A 15,792-nucleotide genomic window follows, 5' to 3' on the forward strand; every position below is an offset into this window, starting at 1 on the left:
ATACCATAATAAATGGATGAACTCATTGTACTTCATATATTATAGCACTTTGAGAAAAAAGGCCATTCTAAAGGAACAAGAAACAAAGGTTCTGTTTACCTTAGTAATTACCTACCATGTTATACTCAATTTCCGTCATTTCTGAAAACTGATCCTTGTGAAATACTACAAGCCGTGTGCGTCCAGTTATTGGTGTCTCCTCCAAATGCGTAAAATAAAAAAGAATAAATACAACTCCTAAACTAGAAATTCCAAGGGTTATCTTCCATTTATTTCTTCTCAGAGCTTCTTTAAATAACTCCTTCTTGTTTGGAGGAAGTGCATGCCACCATTTTCTTATACTCCTAGAAGACACAAATATTATAATTTTCAAACAACTGCCCCCAGATTGCTAAAATATATAATCTTGGGTACAGATTATATCCAGATGAGAGATTCACAACTAATTTGGCTGTTATGAAGTCAAAGAAAAACAAATAAAGTGCAATTGTTTTTTTACTCTAGCTAGCACAATAAATCAATATCCTGCCAGTTCCACCTAAGGACTGCAAAGCAAGCTTTACAAATTGGTAAAATCACTGAGTCTCTATAAAATAATATATGTTTATTTTATCATACTTTAAAGATATTATTTGTAATAAAAGATTCAAATGCATTTAGCCACCAACTACTTATATCAAGAAACATGTTCTTGTGTAACTTTGCACTAGTAAATTAAGTATTTATTTTGGTTTAAACATATCAAACTAAATAAACAATTTAAGATTTGCACTGGACCTTGAGTCAGTTAAACAAACTGCACTATGGTTTAATTCAAGATGTAGAGTCTGCAAAATATACCAATTATCAAAAGTAGAAGAATAATCTATATTTAAATCACAAACTGGTTGGAATTTTAAATATTTAGGATGTACATTTAGTATTTCTATGTATTTTTCTCCAAACTAACCAATGACACACCATATTCATGCATGAGAACTTAACAGACAAAAGCTCCTATAAACCCAAGTGAAGAAACTGGCTGGAACTTCTGGCAATCCAAGTTGGATTCTACAGAACAAACTGGGAACTTATTTCATATCTCAAATTCTTAGCAATAAAGATGATATGTGTGACTGATGTAGACCCAACAACTGACTGATCCTAAGCAGCAGTGAGTGAGCTGTTTTCTTCTGCTTTTCACCCAAGACCAAAATGCTACCATACGATGAGCTAACTCAGTAACTTTAAAAGAGCTACAAGAAACTCAAGATTATTTTCTTGCATACCATGAACTTTTATCAGAACTGCTCCTTTGTAAACACACCACAAACTTTACAAACAATTATTCCTACTTTTTTTCTCTTTGACCAGGACAATGTTGATTGGTTACCTCCCAAGGATGATAGCAAAAAGCTTTTGCACTGGTTTCAAGATCATCAGTAAGATTGGAACTGGAGCAGCTTTCAGTATTGATGATCCATGAAAGCATCTGAAGGTCTGGATATTCTGAGTAGCAATGTCTTGTAATTTTTGAGACATGGTAGCTCCAAATAGTACACATTTTCTCATTGACTTTTGATGAGTGAGTATACAAGGCTTTCTAAAATAGCTGCATCTGGTTGTACATATTGCTAGGTCTTTAGGATCCAGAGGCCATCTGTGGGTTCTATTCATGATGTTTCCATAGATTCTGGAATTGTCATTCCACAAATAAAATCTAATGCTGTTCTTTTTATTCCATGCTTGGCACTTTGTCAATTGATACTGGGCTCCATTTAAAGCTTTACTGGAAAATCTGTAAGGATTACTGCATTTTCCCCAATTAATTGAAGATGCCAATTGAAGTAAAATACAGTTTCTTGAGCCACCAAAGGAAGCCATCTTTCTGTCGTTGAGTTTTGATATCTAAATGAAGATAATCAAAATGTAATGTTACAAAAGAAAGAATGAATTTGTAAGCATGTGATACAAAGAGGGAAAACAAATCAATTAATTCATGTAAGATTGATAGACCCTCTCTGAGTACTACATGAAAAAACTGCCTGGTCTTGGACAATCATTCCAGGGTTCATAAATTTTGTTGATAAAGTCAAAAACAAAAAGCCCACTAGTTAATCTTTAATTAGCTTTCAAATAATAGTTAACAGTTTACAAGCCAAATCTACACTCTTTATAAGTCAACATTAAGCCAGAATTCCACCATTTGGGCATACAGCTTAATACAAGGCTTAATACAAATCAGTCACTTGCTGAGATGGGTGTCCATACAAATTAAACAAATATATAAATAAAACACTAACATGGTCCCAAACAAGAAGTATGAAAAGAGAAGGACCAGACTCAGGGTTCATTCCTAGGAACCAGTATGTAAACATGGACAATATGCTTCCTAGGATTTTTCATTCATAAAAGTTGCTCTAGGATAGATCATGTTAAGTATATTTGTGGTCCAACATGATCTAGGGACCAAGAAAAAGCCATGAAGGCCAAACAAGGAAACCCATGATGTTGAATCACCAGCTTGTCTGAGTTAACTTTTCATAACTTTCAACACAGCCATGACTAGAATCCTGCTTGTGTGGTAGAACCACTCCTTGTTATTCATCACATACAGACACAGAAAACAGATTTTAACAGCATGCAACAACTAAAGGGAAAGGAGAACTGCATCCCTGCCCTTCCTGGGGATGCAATGGTATGACATAACTAGATTCCAACCTTTGTAGTTTTAGATTTAGTTCCATTATTTTAGTACAGTATTTCAAAACTGCTGAATCCCTTTAAACACAATTAAAAATGGCAACAGTTAAGAAATAAAGCAGAACTTTGGAAACAGGAAGCAAGAGTGAAGAAGTAGTGAAAGAGAAATTAGAGCAGAGTTTAAGGGAAGGAGAAAGTGGATGGCAGCAAATAGACAACAAGTTACAGGAGACAGAAAGAAAATAAAAGACTAGGGATTTCAAGCAAGCTTAATTTCACATCTTTTATGGATTTGTATTTTGTGCTAAGCCTGAGGTCAAACAACTCAGTTGGTTTGGTTTTGATTCAGCATGAATCATACTACTGTAGTAAGTTTCTGCATAATAGATGGCTTAACAAATCATGGATAATGACATTCTAGCTTAATATAATAACCAACTGAATTGGTCAGAGGAACCTTAAACTCGTTGCTATGTAAGTTACAGTTTCTCCACTCCAACATTTATTCACCACCTACAGGAATGAGATATTTTACTATCTCATTAACACAACTGTAAATATAATGGATGTAATATTCCGTGAAGCCCTTACAATGCCCTGATACTAGTTATATAGATCATTAAAGTGTAGCAAGACTGCCTATAATTCAAGGAACACTCCCCCTCATTAAAAGAAAGGAGGCAATATTCAAAATGCACTTTAGCTAAGGAAAATAGTGAGAAACATGGGGAAATATAGCCTGATGAAAGCATCAAAAGATGATGGGAAGGTTAGCAGAGCGAGCAAAATAACCATTGGGCACTGCCCGATCAAGTTTCTTATTTCCAAATGTGGAAAGTGTCTCTGGGAGGCAAAAACCATATAGTACATTTATCGAGACTCCATGCCAATGTAGTAAGTCACCCATTAAACCAACTGAGAATTAAAAACAAGTACTCCTATCGTATTTCTATCTCCCTTCTCAACACTAAGCATACAAACATGTATTTTAGACTACAAGGTGCCAGTATTTAAAACAGGGAGAGCCTATGATTAAAGGAATCACCCCGCTGAACTTGCACACCTGCATTTTGAGATTCCAAACCCAGTGTGGAGAACAAACACCCACATATTCTCCAGCACAGATTATGCAACCAAAGAGCCAAACCATGCACTTCCAAACTGTATAGGGGAAATACCACGTACGCTTGCCCTTCTGGTTCTTCAACTTTCTTGCAACGTCCATGCAAAAAAACCCCCACAACCTCCAGTCTGTTTTTACATCATACAGAACTAATGTTACCAATAGATGAGAATATTCATAGCAGTGTTGATTTGTGGGGTCCTTGGTACTCTGAGCTTGGTGGTTTTCTTGTAGACATTTCATTATCCACCTAGGTAACATCAGGACAATACTGATGTTACCTAGTTAGGTAATGAAACATCTGGCTTTGCCAGTTGACCTGGGAGGTGCTCACTGTTGGAGATGGCTGAGCAGATAAGACGACCTCGTCCCCGTCCAGTCTGGCTCTCTTAGTTCGATTTTACTATAGCTCTTAATATTATTTTAACTGTGTGTTGTTTTCATCTTTTAACTATTTGTTACTTGTTTTATAAGCTGTAAAGCCACCCAGAGTCACCTTTGTAAGGGAGATGGGCAGCATAAAAAATTAATAAATAAATAAGATAAATAAAGCCACCAAGCTCGGAGAGCATCAAGAACTCCACAGAACTACGGTAATGTTCTCTGCTATTAAAAATAATAATAATAATGGTAGCAATAAAACATTTTGGAATAACTTATAACTTATGCATGCAAAATAACACATTTTGCATGCATAAGCGCACCAGCGTGCCTACCGTCCCTGTCCTAATGTTTTCTTTTATTCGTATCCTTTTCATGTATTTATAATTATGTTTACACTTGTATCTGTCATAAAATACATGCTTGACGAAATAAAATAAAATAAAATAAAATAAAATAAAATAAAATAAAATAAAATAAAATAATAAAATAAAATAAAATAAAATAAAATAAAATAAAATAAAATAAAATAAAACAAAACAAAACAAAACAAAACAAAACAAAACAAAACAAATCTGGTCTAATATGTTTGCCTGCCTTGATCCATATTTCCCTCCAGGGATGCTCACTATGCCACCCACCATCCCAAACAGGGACTGCTGGGAATGACGGGACATGTAATCCAACAGAGGCTAAGGAGCGATTCACTTGCAGAAAGCTGCTTTATGAGACGTAGAGACGCAAAGGGGAGAGAGAGAAAAGAAGGATTCGGGTAGCGCTGGCGCCCGTAGAGACTCGGCACCTACCACCAACGTGGGAATGGACCCATCCGGGCCGGGGAAACGGCTGAGACCAGACGCCCCAGGCGGAGGAGGAGGAGGAAGGGCCGAAAGTTTTACAGCTCGTCCTTCTTCAAGTTCTGCCTTTCCCCGAAACCGAGAGAACTTAGAGGCGGGCGAAGGGGCTCAAAGGGGGGCGCGGAAAGAAAGGGGCTTGCAATCGCGAGGGCGGGTTTCTTTACAACCCATTCGACCCCACCAAAAAAAAAAAAAGGCGGTTTTCTCGGAGCCTCAAAGCCGCACCCTCCGTCCGTCCCGTTCAAGGGCTTTGGCTGCGCTCAAGGCCGAAGCCGGCCCCTCAATTCGCTTCCCTTCCGGGATTGAAGGCGGAGCGTCGCAGGGAAAGCCTCTCGGCTCGCGCGCTGGTGGCTAAGTGGCACCCAAGGAGGGACGGCCGCAAACTTTACTTGGGCAATAGGCATGCCAGAGCTGGTCACTGCACCTCCTTGCTTAGTTTATTGCCAGGGCAGAGCTGCCTGGAAATGCCCATCATTACCCGACCTACCTTGCTGTTGCAGCATTTTTTTTATTTTATTTACAAATGCTTCTACATCGAGAGGGTGGTGCTGGGTTTGCACCTACGCCACAGCAATAGGTACAGTATTGCCGTACAGTACAAGCATCTTTTGTTTCGTTCCGGTAATCGTCAAGATAACTAGGATTTGACTGGATTTGAATGAGAAAACTTTACATCGTGTGTTGCATTTCGATTGAAACTGGGCATTCAGAAGCAAGTTTTTCCAGGCTGGCTGACACATTGTGTGTCTGTATACCCGCGCGCTTAAGAGAAATAATAAATAAAAACTTTTATTTATTTTTATTTTATTTTAAATTTATATACCGCCCTTCTCCCTGAGGACTCAGGGCGGTGTACAGCCAGAATTAAAAAACATGAAATACAAATATTAAAAACAATTAAAATATATATAAATTTGGCCCAAAATTAAAAATACAAACCAAACATTGATTCTGTGTGCGTGGGGGTTTTTTTCTTCTTCTCTAAATCTCTAGTCCCTAGTTGGATAATCTTTATTAGAACCAACTCAAATGTTGTGCAAGTTGAGAGAAGTATAAGAGCCCTTGTAAAGTAAGAAATGACAACCAGAGGTGAGAAATAATGTGCACGTTGCCTAGAGGCTGTTTTTCTTTAAGATCGGTATTTCCGGACTGTATTACTTTCTTTAAACTTCTTGCCTTTACAAATGAAAACGGGCAACATCTAGGAAACTTGTTATTATGAATAAAGGAATAGAATCTGGAAGAACATTTAAAACTCACCCCTCAGAAGTATATTAAAAGACCTCTAATCAGACAAGTGGCTTTTTCCCCCTTCTGCTTAAAATCTTCAATCTCCAGTTTCTAAAATCATCACTTACATTTTGTTTGAGTTGTGATAGCTGGGATAGCAAAAAAAAAAAAAAAGTCTTGTTTCCCATGAGAAGCTGTTTATACTTTTGTAAAATCAGGAAACCTATAATGAAGCCTGCTAATATTAAATATCCATAAAAATTGGAATCATCTGTTCATGTACCTGGGATCCTACATCACCTGTGGGCATATGAAGTATATCTAATGAGGTTTATTATTTATTTATTTATAAAATGTATAGGCTGCCCATCTTAACTCAAGGTAACTGGGCGGCTTACAATCAAATCAAATTATCTGGCGATTTAAATAATTTTGCACCCTAGATTTGCTTTTTTTAAAGAAACACCCTTGATTGACAAACCTATATATTACAATTCCAAGCTAGTCGCCAAATATAACATAGGTAATTATAGGATAATTTTACTAAATACAAATATGAATACTTTATATGTAAATGTGGCATGTGTAGTCATACAATTATAAATTTATTAGTGCATTTTTCTTTAAATAGACAGCTAGATCAAAAGACATTGTAAGTAGTCATTATAAGCAGTGGCTGTTCTTGAATTTTAATGAGGAAACAGCACCTTTATTTTAAAGAGAGGATGAAAATGGGAGCTCAGAAACTGTCCTCTGATCTGTGAGCCAACTAGTGATTAGTGTAGGTGTAGGGTGTCCAGGTTTATACGACGACATGAGCCGTCGAAACTTACTGAATAACTTTCAGTAGTTGTATTTATTTATTTATTTATTTATTTGTTTAAATTTCTATACCGCCCTTCTCCAATATAGGACTCAGGGCGGTGAACAGCCAAAATAAAAACAAGACATACATACAAAACATACAAAATCTAAAAACTGATTAAAATAATTAAATCTTTTGGCCGTAATTAAAACAATTCCAATTTAAAATCAGTTTAAAATTTGACTCAAGCCAGCCCAGCTAGTTGAAATAAATGGGTTTTCAGGGCCCGACGAAAAATCCGGAGGTCTGTTATTGTACGTAACTCTGGGGGGAGGTTGTTCCAGAGGGTGGGCGCCACCACAGAGAAGGCTCTCCCCCTGGGGGTCGCCAGCCGACATTGTCTGGCGGACGGCACCGTGAGGAGGCCCACTCTGTGTGAGCACACTGGCCGGTGGGAGGCTATTGGTGGCAGAAGGCGGTCTCGTAAGTACCCCGGCCCTAAGCCATGGAGCGCTTTAAAGGTGGTCACCAACACCTTGAAGCGCACCCGGAAGACCACCGGGAGCCAGTGCAGCTCGCGCAGGAGAGGTGTCACATGGGAGCGCCTCGTCGCCCCCATAATCCCCCACGCGGCCGCGTTCTGGACCAGCTGGAGCCTCCGGGTGCACCCCAGGGGGAGCCCCATTTCCTGGCTCAATCATCTCACATGATTTTTATGGGGAAAAATTAGAGAAGATAATATGTGTGCTAATTATTGAGACCCCTGTCATGGAGGCCTACCTACTAAAAGACCATGCTTGGAAGTCCCACAATTGTAGCTAAATTTTGTACCATCACTATGACAATTAGAAAGTTTTGCATCTGATTGTTTCCCCAGATGTTTCTAATTCAGGCATGAGTAGGTTTTTATGGGCCGGGTAATACATTTTTTTAACTTTTCGGTATTTAGTCTAACCATGTGGTTTAATAAATAAAAACTGTTGACTGCTGCCTTGAGCTGAAGGAGAGATGGGAATATATAGATCTAATGGATACGTACAGTTACAGAATTTGACTTTCTTAGACCTTCTAATGGATTGGAGAATCCCTAACATGCTAACTTCCAAATACATTGGATTTTGACTCCCAACTCCCTTAGTCTGTAACATCATTTTTTTCCCTCGTGTTTAAAATAAGCAAGGAATGTTGCCACCAAAGAAAAGCACACCATATGACTTCCTTATAAAGCAGAAGCTGGTAAATTGCCTCTTTAAATGTCTTGGTATATGGCAGGGGTAGGCAACTATGGCCCCTTTCCGACCTGTTGACTTCAACTCCCAGAATTCCTAAGCCAGTGTGGGAATTCTGGGATTTGAAGACCACAGGTCGGAAAGGGCCATAGTTGCTCATGCCTGGTATATGGCTCCCACCAGAGGTGGTATTCAGCAGGTTCTGACCAGTTCTGGAGAACCGGTAGCGGAAATTTCAAGTAGTTCGGAGAACCGGTAAATACCGCCTCTGACTGGCTCCGCCCTCATCTATTCTCTGCCTCCTGAGTCCAAACTGATCAGGAGGAAATGGGGATTTTGCAGTAACCTTCCCCTGGAGTAGGGTGGGAACGGAGATTTTACAGTATCCTTCCCCTGCCATGCCCACCAAGCCACGCCCACAGAACCGGTAGTAAAAAAATTTGAATCCCACCACTGGCTTCCACCATCTGTTGCCATTGATTATGCTGAGTGGGACTGATGGGTGCTGAAGACTCAAATATCAGAGAACACTTGGTTCAAGAAAACCAAAGTGTCAGGAAGTTCTAACCAGTTAACTCTGAAGACTTTCACTGATCAAAAGGGGGTCTATGGCTACAGCATGTATAAAGTTTTCAAGTCAGGCTGGATTGCTAGTGGCTTCACGAATGTGTCTAGAGCAGGAATTCATGAATTCTGGGAGTTGAAGTCCACAGGTTGTAAGGGGGCCATAGTTATCCATCCCTGCTCTAGAATATATAGTTTTCACGGCAGCAGTATGTTCAACCATCACTATTTTCCATAAGGGAACAGCTCAAGTCCTCATTTCTTAATTATATTTCAAAAGAAAGTTTCTCAGTCCTTTGCCAGGAGCCTTTTTAATGAAAGTAGTGAAGAGATTTTAACATTTTTGTATTGAGTAACTATACCTACAAAAAGGGGATGGGAAGTGAAAGGGAGGCATATGCATTAAAAGAAAAATTCCACTTTTTGGCACATTGAAGTTTTCACTCAGTTAAAGAATTGAAATTAAGGTAGCTTTTTTTATTTAGTGCTGTTGAAAGTAGCCCACAATAACAGAATAATAGAGTTGAAAGGGACCTTAGAGGTCTTCCAGTCCAACCCTCTGCTCAGTAATAATAACAATCACATACACTTTAATACACGCACACATATATGTTCCCACAGACACTGATGCCAAAGCAGAATTGCCTGAAAAATAACAGAAGCAAATGTCACCAGTTCTTCTGGACTTAGCTCTAACATCTCAAAGGAGGATTACAAATCCATTTTCATTCTCTCATTTAGCAGTCACCTTGTGGCTTCTTATAATTATTTCCTCGAGTCGTGAAGTATGCTGGGAAAGGATTCCAAGTCTATTCGTCCTTCAGGGACTCAAGGCCTTCATGAAAATCAAAATGAGGACCTTGTCAGCTTATCCAGTGTGCACAATTTTAACAAGACAAAACTGTGGCATAAGGAATTTTGCTAATGCTACCAAGCCATATAAAAAAAAAAAAAATCTGGAAAAGTCGAATCTCACTACCCTAATAGGCCATTGTAATATTTCTATATTAATTTCAGCATTAAAGTGAGGTAATTGCAGCACTTAGAAATTTATCAAAACCCTGAGGCAGATCAATGGGGAGGCTTTGAAAATGCTAATTGTACCTGCATGGGAAAGATTATGGTTGTAATAGTATTAACAACCCTATTAAGGAACAGGGAATTGAGGAGCAATTTATAATATTGCAATCATTGGCTGAAGAAGTGGTTAAATAAAAATGTAAGATATAGATTATTTTGTTTTTATTGCTGTTAGAAGATGACTATTGATGTCACCCGCCCTGACTGAAATATATCTCATTTATGAAAAATACTTGTAATTACACTTTTTAAGAAGAATCCTATAAAATAGCAGACAATACTAGGGAATCTCTTTATGGTATTTCAATCCCATTTTTCAACAGTTGTCACTGATGTATTGTATGATGAAAATTAAAAAGGAAAAATATCCACAATATTAAAACTGTGTTTAAGATCTAATTGCTAACTATTTGTAAGAGAAAATTAAAGTTACATGTCTTAGCTCCCTGGGGAAATCCTGGGAGTGAGGTAGAAGCCCTCAGACGATCTTTCAGAACTGAAGAAATAAAATCATGATCCTTGCCATATACTTTTCAAGAGTAGTCCTACGTAGACTGGTGGCATTTCTCTAAATATACAATGTTTAATTGTACATTTGTACAAGCATGCACTTCTTGTCATTGTTGTCACTTGAAGATCTAGACACAGCATAGTATCAAGGATGTTTCCAGAATGTTCTTCTAAATGTGCCTACTACTGATAGTCCTCAACTTATGTCTACAATTGGGACCAGAATCTCTGTTGCACGGTCATGCCCAATTTGATGAGCATTTTTGCCATGGATGTTAAGCGAATCATTGCAGTTGCTAAATGGATCATATAGTACTTAAGCGAATCTGGCTTTCCCCATTGACTTTACTTGTTGGAAGCCAGCTGGAATGATAGTAAATAACAGTCACATGACCTTGAGATGCTGCAACCTTCATTAATATATGCTGGTTGCCAAGCACCCAAATTTTAATTATGTGACCATGGGGATGCTCCAATGGTTATAAATGCGAGGACTAGTCATAAGTCACTTTTTTTTAGTGCCGGTGTAACTTCAATTGATCAGTAAACAAATGGTTGAAAGTTGTAACTTTCCCTTTGGAAAAGTACGCTTTAGTCTGTTACAACCAACAACCTTAGAGGCCTGCAAACTTTACTTTTTGAGCACTTTACTGTACTTCCAAACATTCTCCTACTCCTAGTTACTTTTCTGAAGAAACTAAATTGCCTTATTGACATCCTCTACCATAGGATTGGTATGTGGTGGCTTAGTGGCTAAGATGCTGAGCTTGTCGATCAGAAGGTCAGCAGTTCAGCAGTTCGAATCCCTAATGCCGCCTAATGGAGTGAGCTTCCGTTACTTGTCCCAGCTTCTGCCAACCTGGCAGTTCGAAAGCACGTAAAAAATGCAAGTAGAAAAATAGGGACCTCTTTGGTGAGAAGGTAACAGTGCTCCGTGCGCCTTCAGCGTTTAGTCATGCCAGCCACATGACCACGGAGATGTCTTTGGACAGTGCTGGCTCTTCGACTTAGAAATGGAGATGAGCACTGTCCCCTAGATCCAGAAATGACTAACACGCTTGTGTGGGGGAACCTTTACCTTTACCTTACCATAGGATTGCACCATTTCCTAGTCCTGTTCGTTCCTTCCCTTTTCAGCAAGGGAAAATCTGGAAGCAACTATGGAACATATTGGTTCAAGTTTCTAATTCATTTGTTAAGGTTACAGCAACTAAAATTAATCTCCCAACACCACCTTTTGCTAGGACTCAAAAGCCACAGGTCCCTCAACCCTGGGTAAAATTTGCTAAAGAACTGTTATTCTGGTGCCTTTTCTTTGAATTGAAAATGACATATGGCCAGATATATTCTACATGTTCCTTGCTGCAATTAATCTTTGTGTTCCTTTGATTAATTACTGACATATAAAGTACAATATCCCTCCCCATTTATAACCTCAGAGTTTTGTCTGTTCCTTCTCAATGGCACACATAGAAATACCAAAGCTTATCCATTTTCAGATGAGGTTAACTAATTACAGAAAATCTGATATCACTTTTAAACTGCATGGTTCATTCTGTTTTCATTGTTTCCTATACATCTGGTTCATACATATCTTCTCTTTACCCTCTTTATTTATCAGTGATTTTTTTCTGGTTTTCTTTTGTGTTACAATTTTGATTAATCACATTTATCTTCCTTGCTATCCATTAAATCTTTCAACTTTCTTCTGTCATTATACATTGTATTCATCAGAATACAAGCAACCTAGAATCTTTCCAGTTTTGCTTCACTGAAACACGGACTACTCAAAACAATTCTGATGGAAGTGTCCAGATGATTTGAACTACATTTGAACAAAATGTAGTTTTGTTTATACTTTACCTGAGAATAATTCCCACTGAGTTCAATGGAACTCATTTGAAAAAGTGGCTAAAAATACAGGAAGGCTCATATTGATGAGATGAAAAACTTATCTTATTTTTATTTATTAATAAACCTTGCCAAGCATCTTGTTTGTTAAATCACTCAGCTATATATATGAACCCCAGAAACATACAGTCTTGGCCTATTGTTCCACATCAATGGTTTTTAGAGCATCTTCCTCTGATCCAAGAAGTAGTGTAAAATCATAATTACTAGTAAACTTGATAGCACAATCTTCTACAAATTGTTAATTATTTTAGCAACCTTCATCTTTATTTGCATTTGATCATTTAGTCCAATACAGTATATGGAAAATCGACTTTTTGTGTTGTGTGTTTTATGTAAAATAATCATTTTATTTCTATTAAGGAAAAATGGACTTGTTAGTCATGTCTCACTTGATGTATGTGTCTTGCAAAATTGCAGTGGATAGCTTAATATACTGTGCAAACACAATCACTTTGCTGGTATAAATCACAATGGCTACTGCCATAATACATTTAAATAAACAATAGTTTATAACCATGGTAGCTGCATGTACACAACATATTAAGTTCATTTTAATCTATAGTTGTTAGGCCGATAAAACATACCATAAGTATCTGATAAGCAATGATGTCACTTCATCATATCATGACACAAATTAGACCAGTGATGTAATAATGTCATTATCAGTGATCTCACAAATGAGATCATTTGTGTAATGATGTCATGACATATGTGATGTCACTTGCCTTCCTGCGCTCACCCAAGCAATGAGCTAAGTGAGAATAATTACACCACAGTAATAATATGGCAACACAGTAATAATAAAAGGTGGCTCAATGACTAAGATGCTGAGCTTGTCGATCGAAAGGTCGGCAGTTCAGCGGTTGGAACCCCTAGTGCCACGTAATGGAGTGAGTTCTGTTACTTGTCCCAGCTTCTGCCAACCTAGCAGTTCAAAAGCACGTAAAAAATGCAATTAGAAAAATAGGGACCACCTTTGGTGGGACGGTAAGAGTGTTCTATGCGCCTTTGGCATTTAGTCATGCTGGACACATGACCATGGAGACATCTTTGGACAGCGCTGGCTCTTCGGCTTTGAAACGGAGATGAGCACCGCCTCAATGACTAGCACATATGTGCTAGTCGTGCACATAGACGACTAGCACATATGTGCAAGGGGAACCTTTACCTTTAATAATATGGCATAGTGTGACATTGTCCAGCCACTTTATCTTGTCTAGTAAAAGATGGGCTACAATGTTCTGTATCAACTATTGTAAAGTTCCTGGCCTCATGGAAATGTAGCTTTCAGGAATCCTAATATATAGATAAATAGAGACAGAAGCAACTATTGCTACTAAATTTTTGCTGGACAACTGAGTTCTACATACTGCAAATTTGATGCTGGCTAGATACAGAACTCTTGAAGCTTCTGTAGGCATTCATTTATAAACAATTTTTAGGAGTACCTGCATGACTGTAACACCTACAGAAAATAATTCTCCTAGTACGCAACACTTACAAATGCAATAACCTGTTTTCTTTTGCATCTGGTTAAGTTTGTATAATAAAATTGTGGGCCATCACTGAACACAAAGCACAATAGAGCTTATTCCAAAATCAAGACAGTTTGAACAAAACTCAGCTCCTTTCAATTCCAGCTCAAGGTTTTGAAAGAATAATTTAGAGCAGACTTTCAGAACAGCTTCAAGTTATACTTGCAACTCAGTGGATCCATTCTCTTACCAGTTGTTGGAAATCAAGCAAAAGCTATGCTAAGAAATCCTTCTTCATTGGAGCTTTTATTCAGTTACAATAGATAACTTGGACCTATTTCTGTGTAGGAAATAACGTAAGATGAGGAAAGCAATTGTGCAAGCTTTTAAAATTCATAATAACTATTCTAATAGCTTGTTACTGTAGGAGAGAAATATTGAGAACATGACTATTTTACAATAGGGCAACATTTTTTTAGAGATGATTTTATTCTGCCTATATTGTATTATGTCATTGGTTAATCAAAGGACTGGCCTTAAAGATGAGATATTGCATATTGAACACTAAGCCTAACACTGAAGTTGCAGGAAGCACCGCATAAAACAGTGGATCAATATTCAAAGACTGGGTCTATCTGCAGTGAAACAAAGATGAGTTTAAAAAATTATAAGCATCCTTCCCTTTTTTTGCAATGTTATTTAGGTTGATTCCAATGGTGCATAGGTTTTTTATAGACTGCTAATTGTAGAAATGCATTGCCATTAATAATTACGTTTCAATCAGAGGTGGGCTGCTGGGGGTTCATAGGGGTTCAGGAGAACCTCTAGCTAAGATTCTGTGCAGTTCAGAGAACCCCAAATCCCACTCCTGGCTGGGCCCCACCCCACCCCACCCCGTCCTACCCCACCCCTCCCAGGAGTCCCCACACAGCCTGTTTTGGATGCAGGTAAGTAAAGGGCATGTGTGGAGGCTCGGAGAGGATGAAAAATGGGCCTACCGGAAGTTCGGGAAGGCCTCCGGAGCCTGGAGAAGCCATTTTGGCCCTCCTGGAGGCTCGAGGAAAGCCTCCAGGGGAAAAATGCCCCCCCACCATGGCTGACTAGGCCACAGCCACCATGCCATGCCCACCCAGCAACCGGGCAGAGAACCCCTTACTAAAATTTTTGAAGCCCACCCCTGATTTCAACACCTAGTGTTAGATTGCTTGAAATTAAAATAAATGGAAAGCATTGCTAACGCTTACATTTTGGCAAAGTTACAAAGCTAAGAAGGAGTGCATTACTTATTTAAAGGATTGCCTTGGTAAACAAGAAACAGCAAGCCACGTGTCGTGTCCTAAGTGCTCAGCTGAATCATTTTTGGCTGTTAAACAGCAGAGGTGTGGGGGAAGTGATTGGGGTTTTCCACAACTAAGTTAAAAGGGAACAGCAATTATTTGCATGATGCCGGGTTTCCTTAGAACTGCACCAGCTTACCACGAAATAGTGCTACCATCAGATGAAAAGTGATGACGCTCTCAGGAAATAGTAGTGACTGAAATTAGGTCATCCAATTTAAAGTAGTCTAAGCAATTTACATACCACCATGTAAGTACTAGACAGTGCAACCTTACAGCAGACATTCAGCAAGGTACTCCAAAACGTATCCATAATATAAAAGCCAGAAGATCAGTAGTCAGTTTATGTCAGGTATGAACAACCAGACCCACACATGTAATGTAATCCAGCCTAATTTCCTGCTTGAGCCCTCCTCCCAAATGGGACGGTTGCTCTCCAACAGTTTATGAGGAAACTTGTGTCTTTCCACTATGGTGGAACTGCAACCTCTAGCAGCCTCAGCTAGCATGGACGACAGTGAGGAACACTGGAAATTGTAGTTCACTAAGACACATGCTCTCCACCCCAGTCTATAAAATATACAATTTATCGTCACGGAACTAAG

General features: G+C 38.6%; 1 protein-coding gene across 3 annotated transcripts in view; it reads right to left on the reverse strand.

Annotated features, from left to right (window-relative positions):
• OMA1 (OMA1 zinc metallopeptidase) overlaps positions 1-5,689 on the reverse strand; it is a 34,087-nt gene extending 28,398 nt beyond the window's left edge. The window contains exons 1-3 of one of the 3 annotated variants that reach the window (XM_034415190.3): positions 5,531-5,689; positions 1,373-1,887; positions 116-344 (exon numbers count right to left, since the gene is read on the reverse strand). In XM_034415190.3, coding sequence (XP_034271081.1) covers positions 116-344; positions 1,373-1,863 — 720 coding nt within the window. In that variant the 5' untranslated portion in view covers positions 1,864-1,887; positions 5,531-5,689. Of the gene's footprint in view, positions 1-115; positions 345-1,372; positions 1,888-4,894 lie in introns of all 3 variants that reach the window. The other 2 variants (XM_034415188.3, XM_034415189.3) reach the window with 2 other exon arrangements.
• Positions 5,690-15,792: the final 10,103 nt, after the last annotated feature.

Source organism: Pantherophis guttatus, chromosome 3 (genome assembly GCF_059756535.1).
Source record: "Pantherophis guttatus breed Tessera chromosome 3, ASM5975653v1, whole genome shotgun sequence".
Lineage (NCBI taxonomy): Eukaryota > Metazoa > Chordata > Lepidosauria > Squamata > Colubridae > Pantherophis > Pantherophis guttatus.